Source organism: Galleria mellonella, unplaced genomic scaffold, assembly GCF_026898425.1.
Source record: "Galleria mellonella isolate WM207_F2 unplaced genomic scaffold, CSIRO_AGI_GalMel_v1 utg40, whole genome shotgun sequence".
Taxonomy (NCBI): domain Eukaryota; kingdom Metazoa; phylum Arthropoda; class Insecta; order Lepidoptera; family Pyralidae; genus Galleria; species Galleria mellonella.
Window position 1 is genome coordinate 7,718,815 of NW_026442094.1, and position 15,326 is coordinate 7,734,140.

General features: G+C 34.7%; 1 protein-coding gene across 1 annotated transcript in view; it reads right to left on the reverse strand.

Annotated features, from left to right (window-relative positions):
• LOC113515123 (uncharacterized) overlaps window positions 1-3,968 on the reverse strand; it is a 167,054-nt gene extending 163,086 nt beyond the window's left edge. The window contains exon 1 of the mRNA XM_052898030.1: window positions 2,843-3,968. Within this exon, the coding sequence (XP_052753990.1) occupies window positions 2,843-2,993 (151 nt within the window). The 5' untranslated portion in view covers window positions 2,994-3,968. The remainder of the gene's footprint in view (window positions 1-2,842) is intronic.
• Between the last annotated feature and the right edge of the window lie 11,358 nt (window positions 3,969-15,326).

Genomic DNA, 15,326 nt, shown 5'->3' on the forward strand with positions numbered 1-15,326 from the left:
TATATATATATATATATAGTAACTGCCTGGAATAAATCTACTGTTATATTGTTCATTCTCTCTATTTTTTCTTTACCTTTTTTTTTCTGTAAACCTAAACAGTCTAAATTTTTACTTTTTCCAAGTTCCAAATATTTTTATACAATTTAATATTGAATCAGAGATATTTTTAATAAACCTAAAAGATTTAAAAACTCCCTGTCTTTTTTTATTTATCTACAAAAGTACATGTATTCTCATAAAATAATTACTATTTTTTTTTTCTATATTATTAAGCAATTAATTATCATCTATTTCCTTGTCACAATTTTTAATAGACTTAAAAAAGAAGATTTGCAATTTGGTTGTATTTTATTTGTTTGTTACTTTATAACTCTGTCAGTTATAAACCGATTTGGAAAACTTTTTTTTCTTATCTGAATGAATATATTTACAAATTGGTCTCATGGATCAAAATTATATATCAAAATCAGTTCAGTAATTTTAATTCATTAAAAATTTTAGATCAATATAAATATAATATTTGAGTTTTTTAAGAAAAAATTCTTAATTCCAATTGGAAATATATTTGTAATTTTATATCTATCAAACAATAAATTGGCTCTTTTTTTTCATACAACTTAGAATGGCAAACAAGCTGACGGCCCACCTGATGGAAAGTGGTAACCGTCGCCTATAGACATGAGCAGTACCATGGACATAACAGAGTATACTATTTCGCCCATGATACCCCCCATGCGTTGCCATTCCTGAGGACTCAGGTGTTATTCCTCTGTACCCTGTAAATTCACTGCCTTATCCCACCCTTCAAACCGAAACACAGCCATGCAAACACAACTGCTTCACGGTAGAAACACGAATGTGAAAGAGGTGCCCAAGCAAAGTGTACAATAATATATCGAATCGTAACCGGTTAAAACCAGTCCCACAGGAGTAGAACCACGTTTCTTGACATCGTCAAATGTAAACATTGGCTATTTTCGTCCTGATTGATGATCAGGCGGTCTGACACTGTTTATGAGTTTTAGCAGTGCATACACACGCATACGTGGTTGTTCATTGTTTGCTCGGCAAATGTAATTTGCTAGGTCATTAAAAAAGCATACACGCTCCTTTTGTTTTCACAAAATAGTTTAACTATACGTAAGAAAGAACAAAATCACCAAACTCTATTTTTTTTTTTAAGACTAAAGCATAATTTGAAGAAAGTTCGTCGTATGTCTCTAAAATTTTCTAAGTTTTTGGAAATTCTTGCAGGATATATTTTTTTTAAGTTAATGTTATATAAATGTATGAAAATATTTTAATGGTACTTTGTTGTTTTTTTTTTTATGTTCTACAGGAAAATCGCGGGAAATGGTGAACGGAATTGAAAACTCGCTTGTTATATTTTTACAAAATAATATTTATTTCACAATTCGTCCCATTAAAAATATTTGGGGATACAAAAAATTAATAAACACAATCCTGTTATGTATAATCGATTACATGCAGCTCTTAGAGTACAGTACCGTAAGTACCTATATATGTAAATAATATACTTAGAAACGGGATTATTCGTATGAAAAATCACATGCTTATAATAAAAATGCAATATTTACACCTCGTCGATTAAAAAAAAATCGTAAAATTACATCGGTCGCATATTAATCTTTATACAGATCAGAGAAAAACAAATTTTTTAATTGATTTTTTTTTTCATTTTACATATAATTTTTTTTTTAAACAGAACATAGTAAAACAAAATCTCCTAAAGCAATATAACAAAATTAAAATTATACGCTGACATTTATATACAATAATAGTAAAATTTTGTTACAAATATAATTATGGAAAAGGACAATTTGTGAATCGTCGTTGAATCAATTAATAAATTTAATAATATTACCATTATGATTTCGCATAATTAACTAATATTTGGTGTCTAAACAAATTGAAATGAAATTATAGCAATTATAGTACTTAAAAATAATATGTTATTATGACTATCGAGATTATTTGGAACTAAAATAAATTTGAGATCCTCATTACAATAACTAAACAATAATAATAATATATATAAATGATTTATTAAATGCTAAACCCGCAGAGGGAGTACTTACACAAAATAATTGTTATAAATTAAACTAGTAGAAATCATTTTCTCAAAAATTATCATATAGAAAAAAAAAAAAAAACAAGGAGATCAAATGAAACTAACATTAAAACTTAACAGTACTAATTGAACTACGCTATTGAATTACATCGTAACTTCGATTATAAACACTGATAAAATTAATCATAAATCATCAGATATACTTAATAATATAGACGAATTGAAATTTTAAAAACAAATATATCCAAAAGCATCATTAGAATTTATTTCTGGCAAAAAAAAAAAATAATTTAAAAAAACTTATTTTGTTTGGAGGCGTTTTGTCAAACTTCACTCAAATTTCTCGATCGTAAAACTTAATTTATATTTTATAAGAAGCAGATAAATGTTAGATTTGCAAGGGCCAAACAAAAATGACAGGACCATAGTGGGGGCGTGTCCTGTCATTTTATTTTGGATAATACCACCTTTTGTAATTTAAGTGCAGTTGGACACAACATCTCGGAACTTTAGATATACAAAAAGACGGAAAGTCTTAAAAATACATAACAACAGTCCAGATCTGCTTTGCAGTATCACCGTTAACAAACACTTAAACGACAGATTCTTCATTTTATCTGATGGTATTGAAGAGGGATGAAGTTAGTGACACTTTGATTATGGCCACAACCATCACTAGGTTCACGATGTAGGTCGAATTGCATCTTAAGTGGTACGGTGGTGGATTAATCTCACGAGGGCACTCACCTCGTCTGTTCTCCTGGGCCTCTTGGCCAGGTTGCCTTGATACCAAGATGTGGCAGAGCACCTCGTACAACTCGGCTAGGAGTCGGTTCAACCTAGAGAAGTTCTCCTCGGTTGCCTCTCTCTCACTTGGCAGATTGAATGCTATAGCCATTGTTGTTTCTCGCAGCGTCTTTTCCTACGGAAGAATCGTGGACAGTACGCCGTTTGTTTCTTATGCATAAATGCTGCGTGAGCGATTGAACTGAGCGGCTCTCGCTTTTTTATTGTGTCTCGTCAGCGTAATATCTTTTTTTTTTCTCCCTTAATATTTTTACAATTCGCCACTTCACCGAGAATTGTTACGGATTGTCGAAAATTTCGTAAGTTCTGCCTTCCGATATTTGTTCGCAAACGGAATTCTTGACTTGAAAAAAGTTCAATAATATTACGATACCGACGTAAACAATCACACTCACAGTTCTTATGGCACAAAAAGTTCTAGATACGTATAAAATTCACAGTTCGAAATTTGACTTCGCCGAGATCACGTTATCGGTACGACCTCAGCAAGTTCACAAGTTCACTAAAAAAGTTTCTACGCAAAACTTCGTACGAGCATTGTCCATTTCACTCGTAACTGGATAACCGACCGATAGACAGCACGACCGCGCCAACTAACGCGCTATGCATCGCTTCGGTTATTTGATGTAAACAAATCTGCACTTCGCACGGCGATCGACAAAAGAGGTCGGCTGACGACTGTTGTACGTGCGGCCGCTGCGGAAGCAAATCGTGTAATAAGGGATAATACTTCGTGCACATCATTGCCTCGCTCAACGCGCGCCCCGTGTGTTGGTGCGGTGCATAACGTAAGTACACACACGCACACAGCCGCGAACCATTTGATTATAAATAGTAGAACGCACGGTAGCACGTTCCCTTCGCACTCTACCACTGTGATCAACCTCGACACGTTTTCTTGTCTCGTTCACACTTTCTCATCGTTGCATCTTTCTTTCTCATTTCAACATGGTTACATCATGTAACAACGGTGCTCGACAGAACGTCTCCCTCTCGTTTCGTTGTCGCGTCGAGATCCCTTTGCGAGCGGGATGGAGAGTCTTGTTTCGCTTTTGAATTTGGAACAGAAAAAGCGCGCCAAAGTGAATTAGCCAATCCGGGCGATTATTTAGTATGGGGTGAGGTGACGTAAGAATAGAGGACTCGGTCTGTGGGGTTGTTAAACGGAGAGCGTTCACTCGGCTACAGGCTTGCCGCCGCAGTCCTACTAAAATACGTATCGTGGCACTGACGAGGTTTAACGGCTCTTTGTTCGGATAGACGTCCGCGAAGCTGGTTTTAACGCGAGCTTAGGATCGGGTTATACGATACTGTGACAGGAGTTGGCGCGTGTGTTTTATTTGAAGCGATTCAGTAATAGTATGTTTGTACGTTCGCGTATAAACTCGTTTTACTGCCGTGGTTTTGCCATACGCGTTTAGTTTGTGCAACCGAAGGTGTTTTTGGGTTTATTGGCTTTTGGGTACGAGTGGAAACCTTTGTTTGGTATTGGCTTAATATGGGTAATAAAATTGATATCGCGGCTTTCAAACGTAAAAAACACTTAATGTACCACTTAGATATGTCGAAAAATTGTGTTAATAGTAGTTTACGTTTACATAGCATGTTCACCATTTAAATGGCAAGTGTAGAGAATTCTAAATCAACTCAAACAAGAGTTTATCTTTTTCTCGTCGAAAATAGAAAACGAAGCAAATAGAAGCAATTTATCGGAAAGTGTCACAATAGAAAATATAATTTATATATTGTTTTTTAAAGTGACATAATATTTTTTTTTTACATTTATATATAAACTAAATAATAATATATATTTTCAATACAAATACCATTTTTCATTTTCAAGTAACAAAAAATCTTGTGACACGTCTATTTATTTTAAACGATAGATTATGAATTTATTGCTACATGTACATAAAAAATACTTTTTAAAAATAAGTATTTAGTAAATAAAACTATTGGGACCAGAATTTAAGCTCGCGGATCCACTGTGCAAGCGAAACTCGTAACAAGAAAAATAAATAATAATCTGATGGTATAATTTTTCATGTTTTTCAGCTACGTCTATGATGAACAATAAAAAGGTTAAGTATAGTTAGAATTTTCGTCAAAAATAAGTTTTTCAACTTGTAATTTTTTTATATATATAAAATACTTATATATATAAAGTTATACAATGGCAGCTAATTATCGCAAACTAATATTTTAAGATTTAATTTAAAGAATTTAACTGTACTATTTAACAGTTTTATAAATTGAAGTTTATTTTCTTTTTTAAATATATATTTCTTTTATACATCAATTACAATTTTTAAAATATAACTTTATTGAAACTTTGATTTCAAAATTATTTGCAAAAAAAAAACAATTTTACAGTTTTATTTACTGTATATCATAAATTAGTGAAAACATGAAAGTGGATACGTAATATATTAGATTAAATTTTTTTTTATATAAGCTAGCATACAGCCCGTCTGATGGTGAACGGTAACTGTAACCTATGTTCTTTATATGTTCAGTTACTTAATTAATTTAAAAATTAATGTACTACTAGAAAACGTATATTAATAAAACAATTCCTGTTTCCTGCAGGACATGCTCAGCCTAGTGCAGGAATCCATGTTGAACTTTATACTTATATTTTATTAATAAATGCATTTTTTTTAAATATTTACTTTTTTTTTTTAATTATACATAAATAACTTCAATGTTTTTTTTTTTAATTTTCCTTTTTTTGTCTACAAATGTGTTTATTAATTTTATATCGCTTACCTGACAGGTGATAATTTTTAAAAGGCACTTCTGATTCCAATAAATAACTAGAGAACACTAAGCTGGCAATCAAATTTGGTATAGATATGTAGTCAATAACACGAGCCGTTATTGAATTAGTCATAGACAAACATAATTCTATTTTAGATCAAGGATTCCCCTGCCGTATGAAATGAATAAATATTATTTGAAATGGGTTACTCCAAGAAGAAAGTTAATTCTTCTAAAGTATTTAGGTATTTTTTTTTTCTTTTAATTTACAATAAAAAGAAAAACATAAAATACAAAATGAATGTAGCAGTGTTTGTGCAAAGGGCCTAAGTCAGCATATGTCGCAGTTTCAAATCTGAAGCTACGACACTGATTTTCAGTAGGCCCCAAATACGTAACTCACGGACACATGTGTGCAAGAGATGTAATGTATAAATATATAAGAATAATACATAAAACAGTGATAAATATATAAGATAAACAAGGGAATAAAGATAAGAGATATACATTAGATCCAACGATGAGTCACATGGGAAAGATACAAGTTGTGGCTTATAGTGCACAGCACCTATCCCTGCAAGCTGTAAGTCATATGGCGTTAAGAAGAAAAGGAATGTGTAGCCCGCAAAAGGTATTAGTTATGATGACATTTGTTTCTTCAATAATATAATTTTATAATAATGGTATTTTTTTTCTTTTATACAACTGAGGTGGCAAACGAGCATACGGCCAACCTGATGGTAAGCGGTTACCGTAGCCTATGAGCGTCTGTAATACTTGCAATACCAATACGCCTGTTATTTTGGATTTTTTTTTTTTATAAAATGAAACAACGTACGATCCTATTTCTTCCTTTTTTTATATACGACTTAGAATGGCAAACAAGCTGACGGCCCACCTGGTGGAAAGTGGTAACCGTCGCCTATAGACATGAGCAGTACCGTGGACGTAACAGAGTATACTGTTTCGCCCATGATACCCCCCATGCGTTGCCATTCCTGAGGACTCAGGTGTTATTCCTCTGTACCCTGTAAATTTAAGCCATATCCCACCCTTCAAATCGAAACAAAGCCATTTTTATTTTTATTTTTTTATTGTAATGTTTTTTTTTTTTTTATAAAAATAATGCAAAGGAATCACATCTATGTTTTGAATAGAAACAAAAATTAAATTATTATGGAATATATTATATATCATATATTCCGTATCAAAATTTATTCTATTTAGAAATGGATTATCAGGGTATAACAGGACGTTTCCACGCTGTTCCTCTTGGTAACCATTGTGGTTAATTAATTGTCCAATCAATCTACATGGGGGGCAAGGGATTGTTAGCAACGGAGTTTGACAGCCCCATTGCTAGCAATATGCCCTATTAGGTCGACCTCCACGTGGTTCTCCCTGGATACCATCGTGAACAATTCTTGTTGAATTACACATCACAATGAGCTAACTGACCTATCATCCTTCACTGGTGCCCCGCCGGTGTATACCAATAGCACGGGTGGGGTTACCATTCCATTATCACCCATTAAAAAAAACCCTTCCTTTCCCGTGGGTGTCGTAAGAGGCGACTAAGGGAGGACGAGGGATGGGCGGCAGTGTCTCTCTTAAAACACCTCTGAAGCCTGACTGCGGTTGCCAATCCGCCTGCCAAGCGTGGCAACTACTGACAACACCCCCCAAAGGCTTATGTTCAGCATGCTTCAGCATGCTCTTAAAAGCTGATGATGAATATAAATTTAAGTGAGTTTCCATTTCATTATTGAAATTAAAATATATATAAAACTAAAATTTTTTTTTTTGTTTTTACAACACAGGGGGCATACGAGCATGCGGCTCACCTGATGGTAAGTGACTACCGCCGCCCATGATCACCCACAACACTAACGACATTGCAGGTGTGCTGCCGGCCTTTTAAAAAGGAATATACTCTTTTCTTGAAGGTTATGTTGTCGCATCGGTTCGGAAATACTGCCGCTGGAAGTTGATTCCAAAGAGTGGTTGTGCGTGGAAGAAAGTGCCGTGAAAAACGCACGGTGGAAGACCGCCACTCGTCCAGATAGCTGGAATGAAACTTTAGTTTGTGGCGGTGAAAATCAGCAGCAGGTATCAATCCGAACAATTCCTCAGAACACTCCCTGCCTTTCATTAAAAACTGTACATATATGCAAATTAAGTCAAAGCATGTCCAAACGAGTCTGAAGTCAATGAGAAAGTAGGTCATTGTACGATGACTAAGATGTATTAAAAAAAAAATTATTGCAAACAACTACGCACTAGTAATTTTAACCGATATAATTCAGTGGAGCAGTTAGATACATTGCCTTCTGTTAAAGAGGTTCTGGGTTCGATCCTCTGTCAAGTTACCTGTTAGTTCGAATTTGGCTGCTTTAAATTTTCTTTCATTTTTCAAATGACTTCAAAAAGAAGTTTAATGATACGGTTATATTTTTGTTATGTTCTGTTACCTCATAACTCCGTCAGTTGTGAACCGATTTGGAAAATAATTGTTAATTTTGGAAGGATATATTTTTAACTAACGGTCCGTCCCGGCGTGGCACGGGTGGACATTGTTACATTTTAAAAAGTGGCCATTAAGCCCGCACACGCGACTGAAGCTTAAAAATGGAGTAACTTCTCCCGTTTTCCCAACCATTTTCCTTCACTGCTCTGCTCCTATTGATCGTAGCGTGATGAAAAGTATACTATAACCTGCCCAGGAGTATGAAGAATAATTGTACCAAGTTTCGTTAAAATCCGTCGAGTAGTTTTTGTTTCTATAACGAACATACAGACAGACAGACAAAAATTTTACTGATTGCATTTTTGGCATCAGTATCGATCACTAATCACACCCTGATAGTTATTTTGGAAATATATTTCATGTACAGAATCGGCCTCTCTACAGATTTATTATAAGTGTAGATTATAGAACGGTTTCATAGAAATTTTATCAAAATAGGTTTAGTAGTTTAGTTTTTAACTAAAAATAATTAGTCTTGCCACAATTTACCAGAGGGAGACTTTGTAGAAAAGTCGATTGCTTGGGTACCTCTGTCCCATTCGTGTTTCTACCGTGAAGCAGTTGTGTTTGCATGGCTGTGTTTCGGTTTGAAATGTGGGATATGGCGTGAATTTACTGGGTACAGAGGAATTACACCTGAGTCCTCAGGAATGGCAACGCATGGGGGGTATCATAGGCGAAACAGTATACTCTGTTATGTCCATGGTACTACTCATGTCTATAGGCGACGGTAACCACTTTCCATCAGGTGGGCCGTCAGCTTGTTTGCCATTCTAAGTTGTATAAAAAAAAAAGTTTTTTTTTTGTTGAATATAGTTTTAAATGTAAATAAATGTATATTAATAATTGTTACATACAACTATGTCTACATGAGTTGGATAAAAGTAATCTAAAGTCTTTCTCCATTCTAAATAAGTAACTACTTCATGTGTATCAAATTTCATGACAATTGATCGAGTTGTTAATTAGCAAAATACTAATAAATAAGCAAAAAACAGAAGCAGTTTATAATATTGTTAAGAATATTTAGTGACATGAATGACACTTTCATTCAAATTTTACAGGAAAAAAAAATAATAAACATACTAACTAAAATGACTGTTTACCACCAGATTATATGCTTGTTTACCACCTTTGTGGTATAAAAAAGAAATAAAAATCCTATTATATATAAAATACATTTAAAAATTTAGAAACGTATATGTATTTTGTTACTATAATACTTTATATGACGTTTATTTGTAAAGCTACACATTACTTACGCAGTTTCATCAATAGATGGCGCTACTGGTACAAACAGTTTAGTTAGACCCTTTTAAGCAAAGGGACAACGTTATTTGTGTTTTAGGGATAAAGATCACAAGCCGGAGAGAGACTTTGTATGAAATTCACTTTACTTGGGTAGTTCTGTCCCATTCGTGTGTCTGCTGTGAAGCAGTTTTGTTTGTATGGTTATGTTTGGGTTTGATGGGTAGGATATGGCAATAAAATTACAGGGTACAGAGACAAAGCACATTAGGCCTCAAGAATGGCAATGCATGAAGGATACGATGGGCGTATATTTTATTGTGTCCATGGTACTGCTCATGTCTATAGGCGACGATTACCACTTTCCATCAAATTTACCGTCGGCTTGTTTACCATTTTAAGTTGCATAAAAAATTAAGGTATTTTTTAATTCGATAATTTAACATTTCTCTGCCACGTGAATAAATGGATAGAACCGACATCTTAATAAGACAAAAGCCCTTTAAAATAATAAATGAAAATGATAATGTTGCAGCTGATTGTTAAGTTTGCCACAATGAGCTTTGAGAATGGTCGGCAAAATGCTTCTGTACGCCACATTTGGGGTCGTAGTAATTTTTTTTTATCTGTAACAAAACTAATAATAAAAATAAGCTATTTGCGGCTTTGCTCTCTTTTTGAGTGAGTGTGAGATAAGTAATAAGCTGTAAGCGTTTTGTCATAAATTGGCTATTTATTTTTCCATTAAATGAAAGGGAAATATTAAGTCCATCTGTACTATTGGTACGTTGGCAGAATACCAGTGAATGGGGGGAAAGGGATTGTTAGTAATGGAGATTAAGAATCCCATTGCTAGCAATATACCCAACCAGGTCGACCTCCTCGCGGTTCCCCCTGGAAACTATCATGGTTAATTCCTGATGAATTCATCATGATGGGCTAACTGGCCTGTTTTCATTCTCATCTATCACCCTTCACTGGTGCTCTGCCAGCGTATCCCATTACCATTCCATTTTCAACCATCAGAAAAAAAAACCAGTGAATGATGATAGATGAGGATGACACCGGGTCTGTATACCTGTAGTAGCGAATTCACTGGGAATTAACCATAATGATTTCCAGGAGGGAATATGGAGGTCAGTCTGATTTGGTATATTGCTAATACCAAAGTTGTTACTTTATATATTTTGATTTTTTTTTTGTTATTTTTTTTTTATTTGTGCTTTTTTATTTTCATTCTTTTATCTCTTTTGCTGTGTATTATGTGTATGTTTTTTTTTGTTTATTGTAATTTGTGTGCTGTAAGTAATGTAAATAAATTACCTATCTATCTATCTATCTAATAGTCGAGTTGTTAGACCAGTTACTAACAATTTCTTCTTCTTACAGATTTTATAGACTTATATAGATAACACAACTCTATGGATTTGGATATTAGTTTTTGGTTTCAATTCAGTATTTTTAGATAAAATTTTGAGAATTGAAATCAAAATGTTGATTTTGATGGAATGGTATTTTCAAAAGTATTAGGAGGGAGGGAGACTTTGTACAAAAGTCGTGTGCTTGGGCATCTCTGTCCCTTTCGTGTTTCTACCGTGAAGCAACTATGTTTGTGTGGCTGTGTTTCGGTTTGAAGGATATGGCAGTGAATTTACAGGGTACAGAGGAATAACACCTTAGTCCTCAGGAATAGCAACACATGGGATAGGGGTTTATCATGGGCGAAACAGTATACTCTGTTATGTCCATGGTACTGCTCATGTCTATAGGTGAACGGTACCACTTTCCATCAGGTGGGCCGTCAGCTTATTTGCCATTCAAAGTTGTATAAAAAAAATACATTATTTTACCGTAGATAGAACACAACGTTGTAAAATTATATAGTAAAACATATGCCTATTAATTTTAATAACACCTAACCGCTTCCTCTTTCAATTTACACCACAAATCAATACAAAGGGCAATCAGCCAGTCCGAACCGTAAAATCGACCAGTAGCCACCACGGTGCATTAAGGTTTAGTGCCAAGACGGACCCTTTGAAGTCCATCCACCAGAACGTATCAGATCAGGGAATTATCGGATTGTCAAATAAATATATACAATAAATTATCCATACTGATATTAGTCGTTTAAAATTTAAACCGATGTGCGTGCTTTGAATTAAAGGTTTTTGAATTGTAACATTTTTATGGCAAACAAGCTGACGGCCCGCCTGATGGAAAGCGGTAACAGTAATCCTCCTTATAAATGTTGAAGTTTATAAAGATATTTGTATTTTTGTATGTTTGTTATTCAATCGACTTTGTACAAAAGTCGATTGCTTGGGTACCTCTGTCCTATTCGTGTTTCAATCGTGAAAAAGTTGTGTTTGCGTGGCTGTGTTTCGGTTTGAAGGGTGGGATATGGTGTGAATTTACTGGGTACGGAGGAATAACACCTGAGTCCTCAGGAATGGCAACGCATGGGGGGTATCATGGGCGAAACAGTATACTCTGTTATGTCCATGGTACTGCTCAACTCTATAGGCAACGGTTACCACTTTCCATCAGGTGGGCCGTCAGCTTGTTTGCCATTCTAAGTTGTATAAAAAAAAAATTGAGCGGATTTGAATGAAATTTAGTACGTGGCTGAGTTATGTTGTAACTTAACACAAATACATATGTTAAGTTAGTTTACTGATCCATGCGGGTAAAACCGTGGAATATTATTAGTAAATATTATTCTTAAATATAAATGAATATTTTTACTCTGTTCATTTCTTCGTATAACTGTACTAGTACTTATAAACCAAGAAACGAAGTCGAGGAAAATATTTAGTTTTCTACAATTTTTGTTTCAGTAATAAAATCAAAATCGCTTTTGATTCCGGCATGAAATGGACCACAGCTTTCTATATATTGTCAGCAATGTCCCCGTTTAATCCCCATTAGTAAGAATCTCATTCCCTTTTTTTGATGAGGTAGTTGTTTTAATAAAGGGTGATATTGAAATGGTGAACTCCGCCTGTCTTTAATTGTATTACATTAATTGGTTAAGGGTGTTTTCATCACGGGAGAGATAGTCGGAAATCTAAATGACACAGTTCAATTATCGATATCCAGATTCGAACTCCTGACCTTTGAGGTCAACATGAAGTCACGACACTCATTAAATATATCTAATATATAAAATTCTCGTGTCACGGTGTTTGTTACCAAACTCCTCCGAAACGGCTCTACCGATTTTCATGAAATTTTGTGTGCATATTCGGTAGGTCTGAGAATCGGCCAACATCTATTTTTATACCCCTCAATGATAAGGGTAACCCATCCCTAAAAAAAATTTTTTTTTTTGACTATTTTTTTTATTTTAATTTAAATATGATTTAGCATTGAAAAATACATACAACTTCAAATTTTCACCCTTTCACGATCAACCCCTGTTTTTTAAGCGCGATTTTTATATGCTGCAATAAGGTTACAAGATGGCAATCCAATATAATAATTATAATACGATATATTTTTACGTATAGTTCTAGAAATAATGTATATGGTAAAACAACGTTTGCCGAGTCAGCTAGTTTCGATATAAAAATTGCATTTTCCACCATAGTTTGCATATTTTAAATGACAATTCAATATTACGCACTGAAAGCTTTTGCATTAATAAATTTTAATATCTGTAAACTGACATTCGCGTAATGGTGTGGTTATGGGGTAGTCTATGGGCATATTACTTGATTTACGATTTCCAATAATACATTACTAACGTTATAAATGTGACTGTGAATTTGTTTGTTCCTGCGTCACTCCTGACATCTCAACGGTTTAACTAATCATTAAGAATTTTGATATGTGTATCTACACTGCGTTTTAATAAATCAACCTGTATTTTTTAGTAAAACCACTAATAACAATCGATAATTCTATGATTAACGTTTTCGTTCGATCAGAAACATTGAAAAATTGTTAAATTATTTTTGTAAATCGACAAACATCAGCGATGTTGCCATATTTAGTTATGAACACTCCTTATTATTAGATTTTCTTTATACTACTGAGGTGGCGAACAAGCATACGGCTCACCTGATAGTAAATAGTTACTGAAACTGAAGAAACCTCTTTACCCCCCTTTTGAACAACCCCACGCTGTAGTCTCTTGGAAAAACCTCGGCAGGAAGCTCATTCCATAACCTGAGTGTTCGTGGGAGGAAATATCTCTGAAACCGCGTTGTACGCGACCATTTAGGCTGTAGGGTATAAGGGTGAACTCCCCGTCGATGGCGAGCCGTACGATGATAGAAAATGGTTGTGGGCATCATATTAAACAATTCCTCTGAGCACAATTCGTTGTACGAGCGGCAGAATAGCTTAGATACACTTACTGTAGACTTTGTTGTAAAATATAGTCAGATATATTGTACTTATTAATTTGAGCCTGATGCCTCCGATATGAATGGTACATCAGGTGTCCCGTTGCACTAAAATACGCCAGCCATTAATATTAATTGCGCCTCTACACATTTGAAAGCCTCCACATGTTAATCAGTGTTGCTATCCTTACTGATATTATTTGTTTATTTTACACTTTATTGTACTATTCAAAAACATACATACATACATATACATATCTGTCACGCCTGTCTCCCATTAGGGTAGGCAGAAACAATGGAACGCCAAATGCTTCGATTCAAACAAACCTCTTTCGCTTCTTCCACATTCATCAATCTTGTCATATACGCTCGTCGGTTACGGGTACTTTTAATTTGGCCCTTCTTCAGCACGTCGCCACTATTCAAAAAATAATAATTAATACAGTAAATATTAATAAGAATTTATACAGAAGACGACTTTTTTTTTATACAACTTAGAATGGCAAACAAGTTGACGGCCCATCTGAAGGAAAGTGGTAACCGTCGCCTATAGACATGAGCAGTACCAATGACATAACAGAGTATACTGTTTCGCCCATGATACTCCTCTTGCGTCGCCATTCATGAGGACTGAGGTGTTATTCCTCTGTACCCAGTAAATTTACGCCATATCCCACCCTTCAAATCGAAACACAGCCATGCAAACACAACTGCTTCACGGTTGAAACACGAATGGGACAGAGGTACCCAAGCAATCGACTTCTGTACAAAGTCTCCCTCTGGTAAAACTTTTTCAGACTGTAATAAAAAATAATTTGCGATGCAACTATGCAAAAATAAATGAAGGCAAACAGATGCAAAATATTCCGCGTGGGGTGGCCAGGCTTAAAAACTATTAAAACAGCGGTGGATTAAAGTGTTTAATTGAAAAGGGGAGGCAATCATAGGAAGAGCTTTCCAATATGGGGGCGCTGAAATAGTTTTTCATTGCGTTGCCTGTAAACAAAATTGTGTGGGACTATGAACATACAAATTTTATGGATGAAATACCGTTTAAGGAGAGAATGCACTTCAAGGTTCTTCGTGGCGTCCTATGCAAAAAGGTGTAAAATACTGTACAATTTTATTTTAATGTCAATAAAGCTTTTTTTTTATGCAACTTAGAATGGCAAACAAGCTGACGGCCCACCTGATGGAAAATGGCTTATAGACATGGGCAGTACCATGGGCATAACAGAGTATACTGTTTCAACCATGATACCCCCCATGCGTTGCCATTCCTGAGGACTCAGGTTTTATTCCTCTGTACCCTGTAAATTCACTGCCATATCCCACCCTTCAAACCGAAACACAGCCATGCAAATACAACTGCTTCACGGTAGAAACACGAATGGGACAGAGGTGGGCAAGCAAACGACTTTTGTACAGTCTCCCTCTGGTCTCTTTCTTCCTTTACAATACAAACGTAGATATAGTTAATTTGTAATATTAGTTAGAATTTCATAATACCAGTCTATTCATCATGGATCAGTGGATA